Source organism: Hesperophylax consimilis, chromosome 4, assembly GCF_061612785.1.
Source record: "Hesperophylax consimilis isolate HC1 chromosome 4, BYU_Hcon_1.0, whole genome shotgun sequence".
In the NCBI taxonomy this organism is placed as follows: Eukaryota; Metazoa; Arthropoda; class Insecta; order Trichoptera; family Limnephilidae; genus Hesperophylax; species Hesperophylax consimilis.
In genome coordinates, this window is record NC_142839.1 from 31,907,641 (window position 1) to 31,935,089 (window position 27,449).

At 34.3% G+C, this 27,449-nt stretch overlaps 1 protein-coding gene across 1 annotated transcript in view; it reads right to left on the reverse strand.

Annotated features, from left to right (window-relative positions):
- The window catches only part of Ac3 (Adenylate cyclase 3), a 321,798-nt gene that overhangs the window by 124,555 nt on the left and 169,794 nt on the right, over positions 1 to 27,449 (reverse strand). The window contains exons 5-6 of the mRNA XM_089651683.1: positions 3,926 to 4,037; positions 1,079 to 1,206 (exon numbers count right to left, since the gene is read on the reverse strand). Coding sequence (XP_089507809.1) covers positions 1,079 to 1,206; positions 3,926 to 4,037 — 240 coding nt within the window. The remainder of the gene's footprint in view (positions 1 to 1,078; positions 1,207 to 3,925; positions 4,038 to 27,449) is intronic.

Here is a 27,449-nt window from a genome sequence, read left to right on the forward strand (position 1 = left end):
CTATGGAATGAGCTCCAAATAACTGGCATCTTTGATCCCTTTGACGCTGGTGGACATTTTGACATCTGAAAACAGATCGATACGACTCTACGATTTTACGAATCGCTGAATATTGTGTTTTACCTTCCTATAACATGAGCCTCTTCAAAACCCAAGCTTATTTATTTAACAGGGCCTATGCACAACACCTCCAAAGATGTTGCAAGCTTTGAGAGAACATTTTAGGACCTTTTGTATGAAGTCATTTTTTTTTAAATATATTCCTGCATATGCCAAGACCTTTTAATCAAATGTGCTTTGTGTGAATAGCAGAAATTGGTAGAAGCCATTTGCTTTCCGTACAGCTAACCATACTCTTCCAACGTAGGAAGGACTTCGATCTCATCTGAATTTTCAAAATTATTAACATATGATGTGGTTGCAACTCATCCCTTTCAATATCCCTTCCCGTAGACTCAGAAAAAAATATTTGCTTTTCATAATCGTCACTCCACAAATGGATACCATTCATCAATGTCCAGAATGTCCAGACTTGTCAACTCAAGTCAGGACCTTGAATTTCTTGGTGTAAGCCTGATTTTAGTCAGTCATTACGCAAGTAATATTTTATATTGATGTGGCAAAATTCGTAAACTCCATCAAAACGTTGTTCTTGTCTTGACTTGACATTATCTCTATTGTTTATGTGCCCTATTTTTGTCGGTTCCATGATAACTCAACACAGTGACAATTCAAGACACTTTCAAAAACTGATATATTAGAAAAGAAAAACATATTATTTTTAACCTAACCTAACCTAACCTACTTAACCAAGTAAATAAAGTTTTTGTTTCATCACTTTCCATGACTTTTTAAAGATGTGATGAATTATCATTGTGATGATTTATTCGGTCACCATTTTTGTCATAGCTGTAATTTTGTTAATTATCCGGTATTGTGATATTTCCATTTGTATTAAGTTCGTGTAATATGTAATGTGTTGAAATTGGACATGGTCCGTTAGTAAATAAATAAATCTGCGGTGAAGCCTTTCATTTCAGTATCTATAATCAATTATACATTAAATAGATTCACTTACTTGATAGATTTCACCATTGATAGTCCCATGTGAATACATAGCACCGCGTGGTCGGGTCTCTCCACCGGAGCTCCGCTGATGCAGTAGTAACAATCGCCCAGAATTTTTATTCTAAGCTGCTGGTATTTCTGAAACAAAAATTTAAATGTTTTCAATATATAATATCCTATAATCTTTGTTTAATTAAGCTATATTCTTTGAATCAATTAATTAATTCAATTTAAATTAATATTTTCACAAAGTTAAAGCTCATGTATTAATTCGATAAATCATCAATACTGTTTGCGTTTGGCTCCAATTTTCAAATAAACAAATTCAATTTAATGGGTTTGTGTTAATGATAACTGCCTACAAGTGCTGTGGAAACATTATGGGACAAATCAAAATTCTTGCTTTAACTCTACAACAGTACCTTTACTACAACCATTTTTTAACCTTATGCCTCTTGTACTTCTACCTGACCGTCCGGTTTCAGGTCGCTGTTAAATCAAACCGGCATATGTGCAAAAATGGAGCTTTTGATTTTTTTTATAAATTTAATCTAAATTAAATTTATAAAAAAAATTTAATGGAGTTCTACGAATTAAACACAAAAACAATAAATGGAGCTTTTGAGTTATTGGTGTCAAAAATTTTCTTTTTTTCCCTCCTACTCTTATGTCGAACCGTTGAATAAAAATCTGTCAGATGGCGTTGGGCTGGTATGCATTTACGCGGGAATCGCCACTTTTTTTAGCAGAAGAAAGACCTATTCCGCAATACGCCAGTTGCTTCAAAACTTTCAAGGGGGAAATGCGTCCATCATGTAAGTAAAACTAAATTATCTCACAATAGTACATTTTTATTATTACCCAGATATGACTTTTTGTATGACTTATTGGCAGATAATCCGGTTTGCACTTAACAAAGGCGTTTATAGCAGCCTCAAATAAAACAAACCGGCATATATGCCAAAATGTCTGACCCGGGTAAAATTTATCCCGGTTAAAAAATAAATTAAAATAGGAAAATTTAATAAAAAAACTTTAGTAAACTGAAAGATGCGAAACTGCGGTGAAGAATACGAGTCTAAAACCCGTGGAAGAGTGAACCAACACAGCGAAAAAGAAGCGTTATTGAGATTGGGAGCTGTATGCTGAAATGACTGCAACATTTAAATGACAAAGCTGACTGTCCAATAGACGTTGTCTTTTACAACGATAATTGTTGTGGACAACAAAAAATAACTTAATGATGGCAATGTACAAATATGCTGTTACAACATTAAAAAACATAAAATATATCACTCACAAATTTTTAGTAAAGGGCCACAACCAAAACAAGGTGGATTCTCACTCAACCATTAAAAAATAAGTTAAAAGAGCACTCCGAAGCGGACCGATATACTTACCTTTCCAATACGCCATGGTCATGAAAACGGCAAAGAAAAGTGGCAAGCCTTGCCTGATTCATGAGTTGAGTCATGAGGACTTTTTGATACAAAAGCTCTGAGGACCCCCAGGTAATTTTACCCATTTTGGACATTCGAATGTTTAAAGTAATTAAAGACGACGGCAACTTTTACTTCAAAACATCCTACGGATCACATGCCTGGGAGGAGGCGAAGAAAAGTAATAAACGGGGCAATGGGAGCGTGAATCCTGTTCTGATGCAAGCTTATTCCAAGAGACCATTGATGAGAAGAAGAAAAATGGTATCCTAAAGTTAGTTACCGCCGGGATAATACCGTCAATTTATTCAGATTTCCATAAACGATTGGGAAACTTTGAAGTTACCAGCAAAGGGAAGAGCAGTTTTATGTTAATTGTTTATAAAAAAATTGTGAAGCAATAAATTATTTTTTGACAACATTATCTTTTTTTTATACCTAAAACAGGTTCCAAAAGAAGAATCCACTATGACACAAAAGCAAATATTACACTGATTTTAAAGCCATACTGGCATATCTGCATTTTACTCTTAATTTAAGCAATTTTCGATTTATTTGCAACAACTACTTCAATAAGCAGTATTTGTCTAAATTTTATTAATTCATAAGGTGGCTTTGAGGTGAACCAAACGGACGTTAAAAGGAAAATATCATATGCGAAATCTTTAAAGCACTCTGGTGAAAAACTAGCATTTTGCAGATATGCCGGTTTGATTTCACAGCGACGAGTTATATTCATCTTCATGCTTGTACTAAACTCTTGACAAGCCAAGATGCCAAGTGGGTCCTCCGACGACCCCATGCATTTTTCTGTCTTATGGGCTTTTAACCTATAGAAATCCCAATTATTTACTCAATTATTAATAGTAACTTATGTATTTTCGCAGGAATACGTAAAATACTAAAATGATATGTAAAGTATTTAAGCTAATATAAGGAGGTTGGAAATTTGGGGTACTACCTACTCCCCACTTGGCTGCGGGATAATTAATAACATTATCGATTTTTGTCAATGATTTAAAATCACAAAATTATCTTATTGGAATTCATACTCATTTGTTAAATATAGCATTATTATTCGATTACAGTGAAAGGAACGGCTTTGCAACCTTTTTCTAGCATGACTTAAATTTGGATTTGAAGACAAAATACCGAACAACACTCATTGTAAATTAATAATAATGGTACATATAAATTTAAAAATTTAAGTGTAAATACCATATTTTTAAGCTAAAACGTGATTGTCTAAAATGCATGTGGAAAAAGTTATTTTTATATATTATATCAAGTATTAATAATAGAAAAAAATGGACATTCTAAAATGACATAACATTCTTTTTAGGACTAATTCAACAATATAAGGTATTATCAGGACGTTAAGATTTTATACCTAGTAGTAAAATTGAGTAAAAGCTTACCTCAGCAAGTCTGTCGAACCTGGCAAAAAGTTCATTGAGAATGGCCACTAAGTCCTGTGCAGAGTAGGTTGATGATATTGCAGTGAAACCCACAATGTCGGCATACAGAATACTGAAACAAAATAAATCAAAATGCATTACTATTGCTTTTAATAGTGAATTAATCCAATTTCCTTGTTATGTTACGTTCTGTGTTCTGTGTTTTAGTGTTACATTAGACTAGCTGACGTGTACCTGGCGTGGCTCGGGGTTGTGAATGATTTGTAGTTTTGATTCTAGGATAAACATCGGCTTATGTATATAAACATACGTATTATATATATAAACATTTCGGAAGAAATTATCTAAATGATAGTGAAAACTATAAAATAGTGTACAATAAATATTATCTTAAATATGAGGATGTTGTAACGTTAAAAATTTATAATATGGCATGAAATGAAGTGATTGGTGATGTTAAAATTAACAACCATAGCAAATGAACATAAGAAATGAAGTGATTGGTGATGTTAAAATTAACAACCATAACATTTAAGATTATATTTACTGTACACTATTTTATAGTACCATGGTACACAAAAATGTTGTAAAATTATGAAAAAACTCCTACACCAAAATCAAGAGCCTAGCTCTCTTAATTGGCGTAGAATCCTTGTAAATGTATTTCACTATTTTGTTTTTGCCATATATTATGTTTATTACTGTAACAATGTTATAATTTGAACAATAAAAAAAATGTATATATATCAAAAACCGTAGCATAGTTTAGAAGTACTAAGCGCACAAACAGACAGACTCAATAAGTGATAACAGTTCACGTTTCTTAGACGTGCCTCACTAATGACTGGATTATTTATATAGGGCCGTTTCCGTGAGAAAATCACCTCAATGGCGCAAATCACCTCAGATTGGTTTATTTAAAACATTTGCAGAATTACTTACGCACGTGTTTTAAATTTTATATAACTGGTAAACAACCAAGAGGTTAAGGTAGGGCTCTTAGTATACAAATCCAATGGGCACCAATAATCACCAGAAGTAACAATATTGATGTTACCCCTTAGTCATTACACCACCTCTACAATTTTTTTTAAATGCAATATATTACGTCAATATTTATAACTCTTTACTCTTAACAACATCATTCTGCTTGAATACATGTCCATAAATCTATTTAAGAAATACGATTTAGCACACTGAATTCGCACACAAACACTCACACACACACCTCTCTCCTTCCCTAACATACTAACTAACTTAACTTAAGTAAAATGTATTATATATATATATGTTTATATGTCATTGGTACCACTTATTGAATAAACTTGTATAACTTTATAACTATTGTCCTCTATGCAATTATGTATGTTTGTTTCTACAATAAAAATTAAAATAAAAAATAAACAACACTTAAAAATACGTCCAGTAGGAATAATTCAATAAAATTTATGGAGATTTATTTCAAACATAATTCATATATTTATTGAATTACAGTGCTTTGTCAAACAAGGCTCGTTTAAATTATTTTACCCTCGTTACAAGAATCTAAATGAACCTTTTATTTTTTCCACCCTGCTACAAAATGTCTGTGAATAAAGACATTTTTGTGGACAACCAAACAAATTGATGACAACATCGAAAAATATTGAAATATTGGGAGAGAGGTGAATGACATGACCCGTTAAAAGACACAGCATTTAATACCTGGTTAAATATCAAAAAGTCAAATCCAGTGTGGTTGCCCGCCATTCTGACGGTCAAGTAACGATAAGATCTTTTGTTACATCTCAACTATAAAGCAGAAAGTCTGTTCGGTATTTCTCATTAAAAACTCTATAACGGAAAATACCAGAGATATTTGAGTAACTTTTCCGTTGAGTATTTTTAGTACTAACTTCATTATTTTTTTATATGAATACTTCACAAGAGCCCCAACTGCTCTCTACCATTTAGAGCCAATGAGACTGTGGCATCCCAACTGGGGTATATTGTGAGGCTGAATGCAGTGGGGAGGAAAAGGAGGCGGGGAGAGGAAGGAAGGGAGTACCTGGTTATTAAAATCTAGTCTCCAAACACGGCTAAATCTATTTCCAACAACATTTCAATTCTTAATGGTGGTCTTACACCAGTGTGATACTGAGAGTATATTTCACTCTGAAACGTGCAGCGAATTGTATTATTTTACATGAATAATTTGTGAAAACACACAAATAAATCAAATTAAATTTACTTGCGCACGCCGGGATTTGAACCCGCGACCTTCGGCTTGCTAGTCAAGAGCCTCATCCCTCGAAGACAGGGGCCGTCAGTATTGATATAAAATTATTTGTAAACCCGCTAAAAGCTTTAACTAATGAATTTACAGATTCCTAATAAACTATCAGTAAAACACAAATCAGGTTTTGAGATGTAGGAACAATTGTTAAAAAAAACAATTATGTTCGCATTTCATCACTATATAATAACAGGATAAACGCAGCTGCATGAACACGTTTTCAGATATATTATGAAAGTACTATAGTTTATTAGGAAATGGATTTTTTAACAGGATTTTTATAAATCAGCAATACTCATTTTTCGCCGTGCGCAATTCGCTAACGTTTTCCGTCGTGAAGTACGGAGCTTTGAAATAACCATTCAAGTATCTAAAAAAATGACAAGAGGCCGATAAAGAAAAAAAGTGGGTGTGTCAAGCCTACGCAAGACAGAAGTGAAACTTCTTTTGTTAAACCGTATGAACCACAATCAATTACGTATTTCACTCGTATTACACTCACGACGCAGTATACTAACCAAGCAGCTGATGCTTGGCGTGGCGCAGTTCGCTGGTGTCTGAGAGAGAGGAAAGAAGAGAAGAGAGAGAACGTTCGTGAGCGGCTCCCCCACCTCAACAAGCGCATATGGTGAGAGAGGGACAGTGAACGGTGAGCGGTGGTGGGGGTACCCGCATTTTCGTGTCGATCCTGACTCGGTTTTACTCCGTCCATCGAAAATCCATTACGCGCCTAAAGAAGTTTCACTTCAAAAATGTTTGACAAAATTATACCGAAATATGGTTAAGTCTTCGGAAATGATAGTTTTAGAAATTCAAATTATACATATTTACAAAAAAATATATGCCAGTTACAGATCTTAAAAGGTAATATTATCCGCGTTATATTTATAAATCATATTCTTATCTAACAAATTTATTAAGAGTATAAATAATTGGTATCTACCTACGAAAGTATCTGAAAGCTATTTGTGTGGAACTTTGTCGGATTTAACGTTCACGTGTAGCGCCGTAAAGCACGTGGTAGGTACTTGTACGCAGATAGAAGGGAAAGCACTCACTAACTTGAGGGTCGTAAGTACATTTACGGGGTCAGCGAGCATTACCTCCAAGGTAAGCTTCAATCAAGTTATAGTATATCTACGTGTACGTGTCGTGGAGCATGTTTTACGTTCTCTGACGGCAGAACCTGCTACATTTCCTTGCCTGTTTTCTGAAACACGTGTTTTGTTTTACTTTAAATAAAAACACAGTAGACACGCTGAAATAAAATAAACGGACCTTTGTAAAAAAAATGTCGTTTCAAGCACTTTTCAAGGTGTCATGTTACTTTTTATTCGAGGCATTTTACTCTATCAAATAGACAACGGTGTTAGGTTCATAAATAAACCAGCAGCAATTTACATACATTAAAAGAAAACATATTTATTTCTGTCTCTGTATGTTAGTTTGACATAAAACTTTTTAAAGGTATTTCTGAGTAGTTTCTACCTTAATGGCATGGCGTAAAGCAGGATATTATCACAAATGACTTGAAAGAGTTTGAGGATCCATATCCTTTCCGTACCCATATCGTCTTTCCGTAAAGACAAAGAAGATCAATATCCGTTAGAGCAGGTGTGCTGTCAAGGTGTTTTCACCTTTGCAGTACAAACGTCAAAAGGATACTATTTAAGGCGATGCACTACGTCGTATAGTATTTTAAATTGATATCAATAACTAAATAATAAGCCGATATCAATAACAACCTTTACGTAGATGGCGATAAGGTTTAAATTCCCACTTAACACCATCCGCCTGTTTTGATTTATGCACGAAAAAAAACATGGCCAAAAAGTGCCTTTTATTTTATTTTGTGGATGTTCAGGCACAAATATTTTTTTTCCGATCATTGTATAAATTACTTAATTTTCCACATTATACAATAAAATCATAACCGAAAATGGGTTCGTAAGTAGGAGATTTTGAACTCTAAAGCAGTTTTCATAGGCCTTATACATTATTTTTTTCTGGGCTTATAAAAACTCTTATCTAAAAAATACTCGATTATTTTAAAGGCCAAGTTGTATTCTACTCGCAGTATTTAATAAAAGCATCTGAAACATTCCTAGGCGACCAAATTTTCAAACCAAAAACACATGATTTTGCATTCCTACGTATGGCATCGCCTTAACGCATTCTGCACTTCGCTGTACAGTTGTACACGTCAGAACTGTGGAAAGATTACACTGCATCCAATGGCATAAGCTAAAAGTCGCTTACAATAATGCTTACCGCCAATTATTCCGCCTACTGAGGTACTGCAGCGCTACGGAAATTTTTCTAGAGGGACGAGTGCACTCTTTCAGAGCTCTTCTCCGCCACCACATTACGTTTAGGGCGCAGACTACGCCAATCACATGATACAATCATTACTGCCATGGTTGCCTGGATGGAGTCCCCCCTGATGGCCCTCTGAAGACGGGAGATGATCAAATATCATACATAGACGGCTGCTTGCATACATTTTTCAATTATTTTCCCAATTTTTTTTTCTTTGGTTTCTTTTTCATCTGTTTCTATTTTATGTGCCTATCTATGTAATCTTATTTGTTTATTTCATTGTTCTTATTATTTATCTGATTTTTTTGTTATTTTAAAATATGGAATGTATTGCATTGCACTATCCCTGCATACATTCTGGAATAAACTATTATTTTAATTATACGTGGAGAGTGAAAATAAGGCAAGAATTTTTGAAAAATTGTTCGAAACTAATCACATGTTGTAAACATTAAACCCCCTACTAATAAACGTGTTTTTAATTTTACACACCTGAAAATCGACAATTTATGTATGATAAACGTTTGTTAACCAGTATAAAATTTAAAACACTTTTATTACTAAGGCCCTAGCTATTTAAATAATAAAACGACATCCCTTTAAATTTATATACTGTTACCGACCAGTTTTCGTTACAAAAAATTATCAAGATTACAAAAAATAAAGTGATGTTACGAAGTCATTGTTTTATTTAACGTCACATCACAAATTATATGCTTCATCTGAATATTTATTAACTATTTTATAACACTGAAAATTGTTTTTATCCATGCTGAAAACATACAAACGTAAATAATTTAACCCTAGTTAACGAGTAACTGGATAATTTTACCTCACCCATGGAAAATAGCAATGTATGCCACTTCTTTATATGCATTATATACATACATTCTTACTTATGAAGATTCTCTAATACGCTGCTGCAGTGCTGGTACAGCTATACGGTGAGGGCTGCCGTATTTACTCGGGTTAAAATATTTAATCATAATATATTTTTTTAGACCGGCACCACTTTGTTCCAATTCTCAAAAACACGGTCATTTTTGCATTTTGCGTTTATTTGCTAACTTCACACTTCTTCAGATGACATTTGCGATATCATTGATCCGGTCTGCTGTAAATTGATCCGAAATTTGGCCAATTTGATTATGCGTTCCGTATTTGCTTTTGTAAATCGAAATTTAGATTTAAATATTCCTCTGATAGTGCTGCCAATGGGTTTTTACTGTTTTTTTTACATTTTCACTGTGCGACCGATGGATATTTGTCAAATCAACCAGATTGTTAACAAAGTCCGCGATCTTGGGGGTCGGGCAGTTTAAAAATTCGTCGGCCACTAATACTACAGTATCACGGCCGGTATACGCAGTACGCATGCGGGTGATTATGTGTAACGTTTACTACTAAACTATTCATATCCTTCCGTATTATTATCTATCATGAGTAAGACGGATATTATTTTATCACTTTGAAATGTGGTTGAATTACTTACTGCGACATTGCATAAAGTGAACACTTCTGTGATTTTCTTTTGTGAGGAGATCTTTTGTGTTGTACTTTGTCTTTCAATTCCTTTGAAAATACCGACAAAGCACGGTTACATCTAGTCACATTATTAATGTTGCTAATAATAATATTATAGTTAAATATGTAAGTGCTTCGTTTCATGTACCCACGTGTGACATTTGTAGGTCACCATCTTTACATTTATGGTTTAGTTTTGAGCATACAATCATATCATTACAATTATATAAAATCAAAAAAATTTGGATTTAATTGTTCTGAATTTTTCTACGTTAAGTTTTTTTGTTTAGAAATCACACACTGTTCACACCGCTCTGGACTTGTGAGACTGGTGAGATTATCGCTCTCATTTCGCGAATGAAGTGAAGTAGTAAGAAATTAAAGATGACACACCTAAAATAATGTCAGAATCTAAACGACGTTTGTGAAGAAGGCGTGTACCAAAATATTCGGTGCGCGGTCAGGCGTATTGGACAGACCTAGGGTCGAATTTGCTCTAGCAGAACTAGAAAATTGATGTTTCCGAGGGCCTTATTTTTATTCATTCTGAAAAACACATTTTTTAATGCTCGGGTGTTTCTAAAATAGTCTCTTGGGATGTTACTAATTTATCGTCTGGAAAAATAAAAATCCTATATTCGTTTGAAAAAAATTTATTGTTTGTTTAAAACCGTTTTACGTAAAATATTTTAACTTTAAGGTACTGTTTTTATTAAACTTAAATATAAAAACTTACATCGGTGGGAATCGGTCGAAAAATATATTTCATAATCAGAACCAGATACCTTTGTTCCTGAAGCCAATCTTCATAGGTACTACTTTTTCATGGACCAAGTCAAATATATATTATGAAATATATATGTAAAAAATGTTGTTTAGACCTTAATAAAATATAAAATTTCCACAGAGAATCAATAAACCGGATTGCTTTTTGAACCTGCTACGGCAGTGATATAAATTTTTCATGTAGGTATAAGCGGCTTCTTCTGAAACGAGTATAAATTCTAACCAAATCCGTAAAGCCATAAATTTTTCGAGTCACGAAATTATCCGTGTTTCCAAAACTCGCCGCAATACGAGAATAAACATAAAATTTTCAACGGCAACCAACTTGGTAGTTCATTATTTTATCTACCGAATTCACACACGCCAATGTAAGTATGGAAATTTCTAATATGATTTAAGATTTTCACGGCCAAAAGTATTTTTGTTATTTGTTTTTGGGGTATTATGCCGTGTTGCGCTAACTCCTTCTTTAGCCAACGTTTCGGACAGCATTGCAGTGTCCATCATCAGGGCAGATGTCTTATTTGAGGTTGTGTTAAAATGTGAGCTTAAGTATGAGGTTGTGATACCGTGTTGCCAGCTCCAACCCTCTGGGCTAACATTAACGTATCATTTTTTTTATTTAAAGTGGTTTTCTTCGTTTAGCTCTGGTGTATCCGTCAATTACCGGATACCAAGAACTATTAAGCTTAGCCCCATCGTCTCTATTAATGTTTACGGGATTTTTATGAATTTCAATGGCCTCCGTAATCAGCCGTGCTCTATAAGTTTTCGGTCTCCCCAGGATTTCAGGAACAAATCCAAAGTAATGCCCGGTGTCAATCAAATGCTCGGCAATTGCCGATTTGTCAGGGTGGCCGAGTTTACAAGCTCTGAAGTGTTCTGAAATTCTTTTGGAGATAGTCCGCTCTGTCTGGCCTACATAGACCTTGTCACATCCGGAACAGCTGAGTTTATACACTCCATCTGTTTCCAGAAGAAACTTAGTCTTTGCAGACCTCAGTAAGTCCTGTATCTTTGTTGTTGTTCCGAAGACAGTCTTGATATTTTCCTTTCTCAAAAGCCTGGCAATTTTGTCTGTCACATTGTGCATATAAGGCAGGAAGGCACAGCCTTTCGACTCTTGTTCAACTGTCTTCGTTTGGTGCAGATTTGGCTCTTATGATTTGCCTTGTCTGACTTGCTGGGTAGCCGTTACGCTCCAGTGCATCGGTCAGCTTCGTAAGTTCCGCTCCGATTTTATGTTCTTCGCATATTCTGGTCGCTCGGGTCACCAATGTATGGATAAGTCCTCTCTTCTGCGCTGGGTGGTGGTGCGAATCAGCGTGTAAGTACCGATTCGTATGGGTTGGTTTCCTATATACAGTATGCCCTAGACGAAACTACACAAAATGTCAGAGGTGCAAGCAGAGGACATCCGGAAAGAGACTTGCCATATTTTGAAAAGGGCTGAAATACCCCGCCCCAATATCACGAAAGGAGAGTTTACGGCCCTAAAAGAATTACGCGCCAATGAGGAAATCTTGGTTCTGCCAGCCGATAAAGGAAATGCCACTGTCGTGATTAATACGGCAGACTACACAAAGAAGATGGAAGACCTCTTGTGCGATTCAGGCACCTATAAGAAGATTAAAAACAACCCCACCAACAAGATTGACATAAAGACAAGGGAACTAGTGAAAGCTTCTAGCATCAGGAAAGAGGATTGGTCTAAGCTTTTTGTAAAAGCCTCTAGAACTCCTGCCCTGTATGGTCTCCCAAAAATACATAAAAAGGAAATCCCAATGAGACCGATGATTTCAATTGACGTTTTCAAAATTGGTATTACAAGAAATCAGACTATACCTATCGTGATTTTTCACGGGTCTGGGCTAAACTTCCCAGAACTACCTCTCCTTCCTTTCTCTAAAAAGACCCCCCACACAGCATCCCCAAAGTTGACAGAAGCTCTGAGGGTTGTTTTTTCCCCAGTGTCTTCTGTGTGGAACAAATGTTAAAATATATATGCATATAAAACAGTGGTTGTTAATTAAAAAATATAGTATCTAAAATATAGAGATGAATGGGATATAATGATTTTAGTGCAAGTTTTTTTCTTTACCTATATGGAGAGACATATCATATATTATATATTTGATATTTAGATATACATACACGATGTATCAATTATAGGAAAAGATTATTTAGTTCTACTTTTTATCCAGCTTTTAATATTATACATGAGTTCAGGATGGTGATTCCCGTTCTACTTAACATTCGCGAAGAATTGGCTTAATTGAAGTGTGACGTTTTGGCAATTAACAATATGTACGTAGTTATTAACAACACAAAACTTAATATTATCCTATGTATTGACTATAAACTTGATTAGTGACTTGTTTTTTGCATAATAATGCTAATAAATGCAAATAATTGTACACAGACATAATATGTTGTTAATTCCGTTTCAGTCTGGGGTGAAGGCACCTAAATGATATGCATATGATTTTACTTACATCATATAGCATTTGCTTACCTCATTTTAAATAATTTCGTACACTTCAAAATATTGACAAAATTTAATAAGCGAACCCAAACTACACCGGTGACAGTTGACGGCAAACGTCACTTTTAGAAGTTTAAGTGTAACAGTCTTTACTATCCATCGAGGTAAGTACCTTTAAAACGTAAATCATATCTGTCTGTCTGTTTGTGCGCTTAATTTGTTCTAAACTGTGCAATAAAGTTTGATTGGGTTTTCACTATCATTTAGAGCAGGGCTTTCCAAACCACGGCCCGCGGGCCGCATGCGGCCCGCGGTTTAGATTATTGCGGCCCATTGAACCTTTTTTTAACCGACTTCAAAAAAAAGTCCGGTTCGGTTACACCGACTACAAAGAGGTCTGTAGGTGTATCCACTGCATGTAATAATACTTTATTAACACGCTTTTATATTAACTTCACTTGTATGTTTGTTTGCTTGCTTGCTTGCTTGTTTGCTTGCTAGTATGTAACTCTCCTGCTGCCTTCCTCGGCCCTAGTGGTAGCCGTTTCTCAGGCTCCCTCTCCGGAATAAAAGTTACCTGTTAGAACCATAGTCGGTAATAAAGAAACTACCATTAAATAAATATAGTTTAAAGAAACTAAAAAAACACGCTTTTGTAGCATACGAAACTAAAAAGTGAAAAATAAATATAGTTTAAAAAAACTAAAAAACACGCTTTTAAATAATATCGAACTAAAAACTTCAAAATAATTTTTAAAATAAGCTTAAAGCAATAATGAATGAAAAATGATAGTATTATTGTGAAAAAGCGTCGGGCGCACGATATACGAAAAATATGGCACAAAGCGCCCACGCTTTTTAACAATAATACTATCATTTTTCATTCATTATTGCTTTAAGCTTATTTTAAAAATTATTTTGAAGTTTTTAGTTCGATATTATTTAAAAGCGTGTTTTTTAGTTTTTTTAAACTATATTTATTTTAATTAATAATTGCTTTAACTTAGTTACTTTATTTATTTCTTTCACACATTTTGTATGAAAGCAATTATTATTCAGATTTTAGTTCATTATCTTCTTTGTTCGAAGTTTTAAATACATTAATGAGCAAACTATTTTTCTCGCGACGAAATTCAAACGTTTTGGGTATGTTCGATCACGTCGCTCACATCACTATTGACTCGAGAATTCGGGGAATTCCCCGAACTCAAAATAGGTACCTACCGCGCATCGTTCATTGGGCATTTGTTTGTCACTTGTCATTCAACGCAATGAAAGTTTTGATTGCGCAAGGTTACTCTCAGGTTATTAAAGACTTTTACATTATTTTAAAGTTTGGTATTACGTTGTTCGCTTTGTGTTTGAGTATATTGAACTTTTCATCATGTCTACAAAGAAGAGGAAGTTAAGTGAAGAAAATCGTACATTCAATGCGAAATGGGAGTTAGACTACTTTATCTCCAACAATAACAATAAAATTCAGTGTTTGATTTGTATGCAAGTTTTATCTGTAAGTAAAGAATATAATGTTAAGCGACACTATACTTCTTTACATGAAGAAAAGTATAAAAAACATGTCGGTGAAGCAAGAAAAGTTATGGTGGCTGAGTACAAAAAAAAACTAATACAGCAAACAAGTATGTTTTCAAAAGTAAGTACTGAGAATGAACAAAGCTTGGCTGCCTCATATGAAGTTTCATTACAATTAGCCAGAGCAAAAAAACCATTTAGTGATGGAGTTTTAATAAAAAAATGCGCAGTTGAAATGGCTAAACGCTTTATGCAGCCGAAATTAGCGGAAAAGTTTGAATCTGTTGCATTATCTCATCAAACGGTGGCGCGACGAATAGAGGACATGGGTAATTATATTACAAAAAAATATGTGATTACTTTGTAGATTGCGAATACTATTCAATATGTTTGGATGAAAGTACCGACCAGACCGATGTCAGTCAATTAATAATCTTTATACGTTGCATTTCCAAAGATTTTACAATCACGGAAGAAATGCTGGATTTAATACCATTTCATGGAACAACTAAAGGCAGTGATATATTTGAAGCGGTTAACAAAACTATAGTAGAATATGGAGGATTTCATAAGTGTTCTTGTATTGTGACCGATGGGGCAAAAGCTATGACCGGGACAGTGACAGGATTCGCGGGACTTTTAACACAAAATGGCATCGATTGCCCGTTGTTGCATTGTATTATACATCAGGAAGCCTTGTGTGGAAAATCTTTGCGTCAAATGAATGCTATGAAAGTTGTTATAAGGATAACCAATTTGATTAGAGGTGGAAACAGGGCATTGACACATAGAAAATTTAGAGACTTTTTAAGTGAAATCGATGCAAACTATGGAGATTTACTATTGCATTCGGAAATCAGATGGCTAAGTGCTGGCCAGTGCTTGCAACGCTTTTTCGCCTTAAGAAAAGAAATACCTTTATTTCTAAAAAATGAGATATCATCTGACACTTCTGAACTACAAGATAAAATGCGAGATCCTCAGTTTCTGGCTGATCTTGCGTTTTTAACTGATATGACGCAACACTTGAATGAATTAAATTTAAAATTGCAAGGTAAAAACCTCAATATAGCCAACATGTACGGAAATGTGAATGGATTCAGAAGTAAACTGAAATTGTTCAAAACGTCTCTACAACAAAATGATTTTTCTTTTTTTTCAAGTTGTAAAGAACATTATTTAGAGATGAAAAATTTTGAAGAATGTAATTTTTTGGACCACCTCAAATACATGGACGAAATAATCGTCGAATTTGAGCGGCGTTTTGCAGATTTAAAAAAAATTGAGAGTGATATAGCTCTCTTTACTCATCCATTAACGATCGCAGTTGCGAGTGTGAAGATTGATTATCAATTGGAACTGTGTGATCTGCAATCAGACCCCTTTTACAAGGTGCTAAGATATGGTAAAACCGGAATCGAACCAGGTAATTAGTTGGCTAAGCTCAGTAAAAAGGTAGGCAGATGAAACTCGTGTACTATCAGGGGTAGGCAGTTCCTTTAGTCATCAGCTCGTCCATCGGTTAGGAGGTCGGACAGGTTAACACACAATAATTACACAAGAGTAGAAAGGCACAAGGTATATTAATCATCTCGAGAAATTACAGGGTTGACATAGATCTCTCTACTCTCTTCTCTAAATTGACGACGACCGGATGAAGCGTGGATTCTACATGAAGTTACAAGAATTGAACACAAGAAAGGGGATAGGTTGAAAGCTTACGATTCGCCTTGAGATGTGGTATGGTACATCATGTTGACCAGGTCTTCCCGCGCTCAGAGGCCACGGGACTGTTGAGGTGATGATATGCACTCGGGATTTTACACGGAAACGGGACTCCATTGAGTTTAGTTCGAGCCGAGATAATAATCATGATTGGAAATTGATAGCGAAATGCATCTAGTTAGGAAACTGGAACGAGATCGCGTCCGTTATCGCGTAATTATGCAAGTCATGTTCGCGAGTAGTTTTTGCCTTCGCGAGCGACAATGCTGCTATGACCAAGGTCGGTTCTGGACTGCAGAAGCGCGGCGGGGGTCGGCCCGTGTTGAGCTGCGAGCACCCTGGGTGGTCCGTGCCGATCACGTGGTGCTGTGTTGAACACGCCGCGACTAGCTGCGAGGGGAAAGTGAGGCTAGTGTGCATCCTTTTTATAGGGTGACTTGTATTACGTAACAAAGGGCAGAACAGAAACAGGAATTGATTTTTTTAAGCTCCTCGCTGAACGTTTCCCGAAACTGACGAATTTCGGGCAAAAAATGGGCTCGATGATGGGCAGTACCTACCTTTGTGAAAGTGCATATTCAACAATGAAGTTTATTAAATCGAAATACAGGTCTTCATTGACAGATACTTCACTTAAACATGCACTGCGCCTAGCTACCACTAGTATTGAGGTTGATGTTGACAGAATTGTAAAAGACAAATTAATGAAAAAGTAAATAATAAAATAACGATATTACGTATTATTACCAGTATTTTATTTTTATAAATATTTTGCGGCCCACCAATGTATTTAGTCTTTTTTATTGGCCCTGGGTCCCATCTATTTTGGACACCCCTGATTTAGAGAATTTCTTACAGAAGGTTTATATGTATAATACACGGATACTATATTTATATATTTATTGAAAGTAGAGAAAAGTCGAGCAACGCCGAAACCACGTGAGCTAGTCTTCGATAAATGGCGTATTTATGTTATTTAAAAATAAAGCAAACATTGATTAAAATGTAATGTAATTTTTTTTTTCATTTTTAATTATAAACTTTGAGTCACTTGATTATATTCCACCAAGTTGTGTTTTCAAACAATCTCTTAATAATTTCCTACATGCTCTTAACCACGCTTTTTTAGGATTTTTTACTAGGTCTCTCCAAAATCGAAACATTAAGAATATGGAAATATCGTGAATCGCTTATTAGTTGCACGATTCGTTGCTTTTGAACGGGAATCGCCCTCCAGGTTTGGCGCATGTAGGTGGAATTGCAATTCTATTTATAATTCTATTTATAAAATTACAAATTTTCTTATTTAACTCTAGCTACTTTGCTCAGAAAAAAAGAGTGCGAGAGATTCCCCGCGCGGTAGTATCAAATGCTTTTTACTTGTTATGTAGGTATGAAATTGTAATTCGAAAGATCAAACAGATCGTGCTGCAAAATACTAAGATAAACCTTTAATCTGAAAGGTAACCAGGGTTCCAGGAAACACTCTTATTCATTCGCCTTGCTAACAATACAAAAAGGTTTCTGTTAATATTCAGCAAATTATTTCGGATAATCGAGTAGATAAATGAAGTGGGTATCGCCTTTAAGGAGATTGGGGGAAGATTAATGTCCTGTTGATATTATAATGATTTAACTTTACTCCGACCCCTTTCTGGGATTTGACAACGATGTCATATTATCTCCTTCTTCTTAAAATTGGCAATTCTTGTACAGTAGATAACGTTTGTAAGAAAATATCATGGTAATTTATTAGTAGTAACCTTCAAATGTTTCGTGTGATCATTATTGGCTATTTTTTATTAGGTTACCTCAAAAGAGAAGTAGGAGACTAAAGTTCATAAAATCAACAAGATGTCTTAATAGTCGATGATTTTTAAAGGAGAAAGAAATGCGGGTATGTGTGTTGGAACAAAAAAACTGCAATGAGCGACCCAGACTCAAGACCTCAATAAAAACGTTAATAAGGCTTACACATAGGGTTGCCAGATGTCCGGTTTTGGACCGGACAGTACGGTTTTTTGAACGGCTTTCCGGTCTAGAAAATTTTGGAAAACCGGACAATAGAATGTCCGGTTTTTTTTTTAATACGTGACATATATACCTCACTCACGAGATAATTTACAGAGCAAAAGCTGTGAGCGATTCTGGCGGGTGGTAGCAAGACTTGCTCAAATCTGTTGAAAATGGTACAATATCTGTGCAGTTTTCCCCGTTTCCAATGCATTCGTAGAAAAAGATTTTATTGTAATGGGTAATGTATGGACTGACGAAAGAAATCTACTAGGTGTGAATACCGTAAATAGCGAATTATATGTTTTCATCAATTTAAATGTCAGTTGCACTGAATTTAAAGATACAATTTCATGCAATAAACGATTATTTAAAGCAGTAGCATCTAGTGGCAAAAATGTTAAAAAGTGATTTTACCTTTGCCAATAGCAATAATGAATATAAGTTTTAATGTTTACAGTGTTTCATTGTGTTCACCTTAAAAAATTAAGTTCAAAAAATTTTCAAGTCATTTTCTCTGTGTATTTTGCCCAAAATCAAAGGAGTTTATGATTATCAGAGGACCCTTCGATTTTCGACAAATTGTACAAAAAATATCAAATGGGGACCCTTTGATAAAAAATGTTTATTTTTTTTATCTGAACCATCTGGCAACCCTACTTTCACATCATATTTCTTCCCTTAGTTGGCTCTAATCACCATTGTAATATTAGTTTCTCCTTGCGTTGAGAATTGCGATAACTTACAACTTAAGCAGTGCGATCACCGAGCGAGAATCCAATGTTAATCTTACGACGAATTAATTATTACAGCCGGGCAACTGCCCAAAGGTCATATACAGAATTCGCAAGTATATGCGTGAATACTTGCAGTTAGTGGAATTTCACGATGTTCACAGAAGTTTACCAAGTCTTAATTACAGGTATCGGTTTGAGTCTAAGATACCAAAATTCCCGTACAAACAGAATTATTTATCTATGATTATGAATGAGGTAACAATGTGATAAGTTCATGTCAACTACATATAATGCAAAATAACTGTTTGATGTGTGTTTAGAGCAGGTCAAATAATAATTATTTAGACGCTGTTGATGCAGGCTCCCGCCATACCAAGGATATACAGATCCATTTTATCCAGAGACTAGAATGCGCGCTCATTAAATGAGAAAATCTTCATTATTTCATTTTTTGGCCCTCGCGACTCAAATTAACTTCTACACTAAGGGGACAGTTACAGAAAATGCGGCAGCGGCTGTTAGCAAGTGCCTCAGCTGTGAAAAAATATGAGTGCTATGGGTGTCTTTAAGACGGCCTCTGTGGTTGAGTAAATCCTTGGCTACAAATCCGGAGGTCGCGGGTTAAAATCCTGGCTTGCGCAAGTAAAATTTTGTTGATTGGTTTGTGTTATTTCTACTAATATATTCAGATAAAATAATATTTTTGACACGTTTCAAAGTGGTAAAAAATTGAGGATCGCCTTGGGAAAGGAGCACTTTCAGAATCAAAACGTTGCTTAAAATGGTTTTAGCCATGTTTGTAACAAGCCCATCTCCCTCTCTTCCCTACTACCTCTAGCCTCACAACATATTAGATTTCAGATGGTTGGGAACATTTGGGATTTCACGTAAAAAATAGTGAAGAGATAATTTAACAAAAAATCATTTTATTAGCCGCCATTTGACTCAGGACGGAAACAAAGTAGGAAAATTAGTTCCTACCTGTGCTTTACATCTAACTAAAAAAAACATCAATCACTTTCCATCTCAATCTGTGTGTGTATCTATGCAAATTTATTTCACTGAATATAAACTCCTTATAGTTCACCACAACACGCTCCGATAAATAATACAAAATGATAAATCTTGACCTCTCAGACCATCTCGAGACTTGCGCTTTGCGTCTTATGTCTATGTCTAAGTCTTATAGCGAACCAGCCAGCAAACCCCCTCTAGGAGACGCCATCTTGAATTTTACTAACCTACATGAGAGACAATCCCTCATCGTATTGTTGCCAGTCAAGTGAACTCGTAGAAGCTTAGCATACACTGTACAGTGTACAGCTTAAAAATGATATCTTTGCAGGTGAACAGAAAATCAACGTTAAAAGCAAAGGCCCATTTGTTTCGCAGAAATTTTAACATTTGAAAGGCCCCCGTTAAACGCCGATCCTAGTTGCGTTTCAGCTTTTTACCGTAATTTTTATAAGCTGACAAGCTGAACAACAATCAATTTCAAGTTCTTTGAAAGTTCTATTCAAATTCAGTAACTATTTCATCAAGGGACGGTGGTTTCACAGTACTTGAACATTAACATTTAAATTTGATGAGTTGTTTCAATATATAATATAATCGATATTTAACGGGAAGCTTTCAACTATCAAAAAAACAAAATGGCGCTTAGTGGCCATTTGATGACTTTGTCACAAATAATAAACCATACAAAAACGAAAGCACAGATAGCAAGGATATTTTGAGAGTTTTGGCAATGATTGACCTATGTAATTAATTCATATGAAGGATCGATAATTCACGAATCAGAAGTGCAAATACCCACAAAAAAGTAAACATGTTAAATATTTCTATATTTTTATGTTCGTACTGATGAAGTGCAGTAAATAAATTTATGTTTTTTAAATCAATTTGTTGACTAGTGGCGACATGTAAAAGGAAAAAAAATTGTATAATTTAAAAAAAGCAACCAAAAATGACACCAGAGAGCAAAATACCATTTTCATTTTTAGCGCCAAATACTGTCAGAAAGCAATGGTTAAAGTAGGCAGGATTTTTCTTAATACCCCGTAGTATAATGTTCTAAAAATAGCAGATCAGTTAAATTCGATCATCTGCTTAGTCCTCGTAACATTTTCCTTATGCTCCACCTGATATAGCGGTAAAATAGTCCCAGCGAGAATTCATACGGATGTCATCGACGTTCCTCCACTTTCTTATCACTCGTCTTGTTTGAAAACAAAAATACAGAAGATACTAAAACGATGATATCACGTACAATCTCTCGCTGGGACTAGTTTAAGAGGAAATACCGTCAGTTTCTTCGTTACCTGGGAATGCCTGTTTTACATTCAGAAAACTGCCCATTTCTAGGGATTTATTTTGCACTGGCATTTCTAATATCTACAGTGTCAACTCCACTGACTGCAAAGTTATCATTTTCACACTGTGAATTCGTATAAGAAGATGCCGTATCTTTGATTCCAGTCAGGTAAATTCATGGAAGCCTTCTGTAGAATATATCGGCGGCGTACCGTAAAATCCATAAAAGCTGTGGAACTACGCAGTGAAACTAATCTAAATTTTACCATTCTCATCTGAAATAATTTCTATAGATTTAGGATCATTTTTTTATGATTGATTGACGACAGGTAACAGCACTAATTTGAAAATTTTCTCTCTTGTGAGGGTATCTATTTTTTTTCCTTCGTTCAGGAATTTTCGAACTTTAGATTTCAACTCTGCTTTGTTTGTTAATTAATATTTATATGATAAACTTGTTTGATTTTATTATATTTTTAAAGTCAAATAAGTATTTCATAAATGGAGACGTAAATAAATAGCTGAAAATCACGTTAATGTTGAAATTTCAAGCACAAAACGCACAGCAATTTTTCTGTTCTTCAGAGCTCATCTTGAGTATTTTAGTCGATAGGCACCGAAATTTCTTCAATTTTATTTGAATGTGACATTGGTTTGGAGTACCTACCTTTCAAAATATGTTACGAATGATAAAAATTGTAAGAACAGTTTTTAAAAATGACTCATATCATAGAAATAACGTGAAAATGGTTTTTGTGATTGCTTTTTTCGATTGCGTGAGCTTTTTTGGCATCTGTAAGCCTATTGAATGTATTGCCAACAAAATTGAAAACTCTCCGATTGAATTTGAGTTATATATAGAGGTTGTTCAGAGCAATTTAAATAGAGAACCACTAAATAAAAATAATACGATCCGTTGTTAACAGACAAATTGCCATCTCTTATGCACTGACACTTTTCTACTAGTAATTTAATGGAGCCTGCTCTATGGAGATAGTAACGTTGATCCCCAGTGCACGTGCATGAAACTTGACGGACACGAGTGGAGCACCCGGTCACAGTTGATGTTGGCTTCATGAGAACGGGTCGTTTCTTCGACGTTTTTGTGAAGTCGGCTCGTATATGGAACGAGCTACCGCCATTTTTTTTCCTCCTTCATGTAATGTGGGCCTCTCCAAAAACCGCATACATAAGTCCATTCCTACACCCCTACCTTAACCCGCCTCAAAATGCTGCCCAACAATATGGTACCCGCCAATAATAATTTGTACCCGCCTCAAAACAGAAATCTTCTAGTGAGGCGGGTTACTTTCATGTTTGTGACTATGATTGTGTTATTGCAATAAACGCCCGGGTTGCCGGTAATTTAAAAAAATAAAACAGATTGATTTTTTACAAAAACGGTACTGTACAAATCATACAAATATTCTTATTATTTATTATTACACTGTAAAAAAAGTCTCGGAAAAACATTTTAAAGAATGTACGTTTGAATATATTGGTGCACATCAATATTATCGAATGTTCAAAAAAGTTTTCGAACTAGTTCGGAACCCTCCCCCATTCCCTACTTAGCCAGCAAATACCCAAACACACCGGGTGCGTAGCGGTATTTATCAATTCCGTTTAAATTATTTTCGACATACTTTTGGCAGTGTATTTTGACGTTTTTTTTTCATTCTTAATCTTCATAAAAAAAATTGTTTTCTGATCCATCCAGTACGTCAACCGCTATCCAAGATTTCTTTAAAATGATTTACCTAAACTTGCTGTTGAAAATACATTATAGAAGTAATTGAAAATAAAATTATAATTATTTAATAACTTTTAAAAGTAAGGTTTGACCTCTATCTCACACCCTGTCTCCAAGATTTCCAAACAAAGAGAAATCAGAGCAGTCACAAACTTTTAAGATTAGCTTTCAAGTTGGTGATAAATTGCGCAATTTCGTTTCAGACGAATGAACAACCCATTGATTGGTTCGTAAATCAATGCAAAATATTATCTGGCCTAGGAAATGTATATAATTTATAATGTTTTGTACATCATTAAAAATTACATGATTATACATTTTTTGCCATGTTGTCCTTCAATGGCTGTTTTTTTTTTCAACTGAATTATTGGTTCCCTAATGGCGTGCGAGGCGAACTAACCTACAAAAAAGTAATCTAATTGTACTTATTGTGTACAAACCATGAATATATCTCAATTAAGTTCAAGTAATTGTGTGTAAGCTCAAAAACTGACATTTCGAACATCACTTTCTGTTATTTCCTTTCTCTACCTCACTCTATCATTCCCTATCTCTCTCTCCATTCTGTTATTTCCTTTCTCCCCCCCCCCTCATTCTGTTATTCCCTATCTCTCTTTCCATTCTGTTATTTCCTTTCTCCCCCCCCCTCATTCTGTTATTCCCTATCTCTCTTTCCATTCTGTTATTTCCTTTCTCCCCCCCTCATTCTGTTATTCCCTATCTCTCTTTCCATTCTGTTTGGATTGTCAACAACCTTGACTTTGAATCACATTGTATTTTCTATTTTCTTTTCGCGTAGATTTTATTTTATGGAATTTTCTCTAATTTTGATAAACTCAAAATTAATCTCTTTTTTTTTTCTGGGAAAAAACACGCCCCTCGACTCGCGTGTTTAGGTGGTCCTCAACCTGGTTGGACTAAGACCTCCCTCTTCACAACAAGCGTTTCTTGACGTTTTATTCTTCAATCTTTTTTTTCTTTAATGAAAAATTTTTTTTTTTTTTTTTTTTTTTTTCAATTCCAAACTGTTGAGTACCCCTGCTCCGTGTTATCAGTTGCTGCAAATTCCAATTCTACGCGCTTCCGTTTATTACTTGTCTAGACCATTTTATTTATTTTCATTCACTGTCAAGTGGCTTATCTCGGTGCCGTCTGAATTGTAATTTTTCTTTGAAATTGAAAGTTGAAATCACAACTAACACTTTTGTTGTTTCAAAACAACGCTTATTTGTTTGATCTATACTTGATTTAAGCTCCGATATTTGTATTTCATAATAAGTGTCCGCAAATCCTAACACTTTTATCCCGTTAGATAAATCATAATTTATCTTTTATCTTTATCCAATGTTTATCCTTATCTATAAGGATTATTTACGTTGTCCTTCGTTTCATCTGGATATCACTTTTATCTTATCCTTTTTCGTTTTGTTTATCTTAATGTGTCACCCGTTCGTTCATGAAGGACCAAGTTGGTTTACGTTTAAAATTCCTTCGCGTTGAATCCAAGTCGTAAATTTCTTACTTTGTTTATATTCTCAAAGGCGCGAGGGTTAGTTTTATAAACAATATGAGTCCTATTTTGTGAGGTCACTGTCCCGTCATAATGAATCGTGTTTAATTGCTTTCGTTTGTTTACGTAACGCAGTCTGTTGCATGCGAGCACTTTTTCACTTTTATTTATATTTTATTTATTGATCTATTTTATTTTTAATATCACTACACTATTTCGCAGTTCTCTGGTAACAATATTTCCCTTCTCGTTTTTCTATTTTTTTTGTTTTTCTAGATTTTTTTTTTCTTGTATTTCATCACCTGATTCGTCAAAATCTATTTCCAATTTGCAAAATCCATATTCAATTTGCAAAATTTGTAAAATCTATTATGATTTTTTTGCAATGCCTAACATGAATTTCCTTTAAATAGGTATATATATACACATATATATATCCCATCATAAACATTCGTCAACGACATTAAAAATCTCGAGCCGACTCTGAATTGTTTTTTTTTCTTTGAAATTGAAACTCGAATTCTCAACTAACACTTTGTCTTTTCAAAACAACGTTTATTTGTTTGGCCTATACTTGAATTCTTTATCGAATCCATTGACTGGGTTCTCCGTGTCTTAAAATATGTCTTAATAGTCAACAACCTGATCCGAATGTCAACAAAATTATCATGAGTAAATCTTACGTTATTTCAACTTACCCGTTTATATGGTAAATTATATTATGTAAGATTAATCTTACCTCACAAAACAAAACATCAAATGTTTCACCCTCATTAATGTCTCTGTCGTTTATCGAGATTTGTGATCCTGACAACAAGTATCTACATTGGCGGCACGTAGCGCGACCATTTGAATCTAACACGTGGTCCTAATGATTAACTATGATGTAATACAATTACACTTTTCTATTTTGATTATTGTTATTATAGATCTATCTATCACATGATATGGGTGTAATATTTCCGCTATTTATTATGTTACAACATGATCATAATAGATTACACCCCAACATCTCAAAATAATTGTTTTTCTTTTGTTTTATAATGATATTGATGTTAATCAAAAAAAAATATTTTTTTTTTTGTTAATCAATTGATATTAATCAATTTTATATTTTTCGTAATTATTTTTTTTGCAAAACCAATGATATCTAGTAAGGTACATTGGGTGTTGTAAAACATTAATCAATTTAATATCTCTAAACCTTTCTCATCTTCTAATAATTCTGTCGAATGTCTAGCGATAAAAATAATAATTTCTTTTCCTAACTTTGTGAATAATTTGTTAAGTTACCACAGACCGCCGCTGGTCTGTATTTTCGGATATAAGATAAACAATAATTGTTTACGTTAATACTCCACGATATCCGATTGCAATGTTTATGTTATATTTGTTCCAGCTATCTCGTTTTGTGTCATTGTTTATTTAATCTCGACGTTTGTTATTTTAATTTTTTGTTCCTCGGAGTGATACGTATTATTCAACGATGTTTCCGACTTTTAAAATCTCGATGTTTATCTTATCAATTTTTAGATGTTCTTTGTTGTCCCAATAAGTTCGATGTTTTTCGGGTTTGTCTGTTTATTAAACTTGCTTTATATCAACATTCCGATTTGTTCGATGAACCCTAAACATAAACAATGTTTTTGTTTACGGAACGCATTCCTCTCGAGTGAATGACATCATTAACCTACTTCTTTCATATTGTTTATATTATCGTATGAAAGGTATTTTTATTGACTCTAAAGTTCACGGTCATTTGAATTAACACATTTTTATTTATAAGGACACTTTTTGTATTATAAGATTTATTCGTTAACACTTTCTTTTTGGATTATTGTTTGTTTACGTTAATCTATTATTATTTTTAAATTTTACTGTATATTTATGTAATGTCGCACTTTTCTGATAAAATTTTTTTTTTTTTTAACTCCTTAATTAATTTCGTCCTATTTATTATTATTATTTTCTCCGTTTTTGCAATAGGTTGACCAATAACTTTGTTTTTTTTCTCTCTTTTCACCATTTTCTTTTATTTTTATTTGTTTAAAACAATATAAAATTTTCTTCTCTCTTGGCTATGACCGATATTTAATTTTTTCTCTAAGGCTTTGCATATGTGTTCGCAGGGATGGAAAATTCCTCCCCTACAACACATAAGCCTCCATGAAAATTGGACCCTTTTCTTTGATATCTACAGAAAGCTACTTAAAGCTCTCTTGTACTATATATCTTTATAGACATATGTACTTAACTAATTAATACGTTATTTACGATCTTGAACGCAAATATACCCGTATTTATATTGTAATTAAATTCCATCAAACGTTGTGTAATTTTTTTGATTTATGATATAGGATTTTAATTACCTTCATTTTGTGGTAACCCCCTTGGTTCTGATCGAGGTGTTGAGTTTCACAATTTTATTGGTCTTTCCATTGCAAACCTAGACTTAAATGAATTCTCTGGATGAGCTAACTTTCCTATTGTAATTATTCAGATTCCCTGCACCCTAACAAAGTCGTAGTTAAACGCTGATAAAAGATATTATACA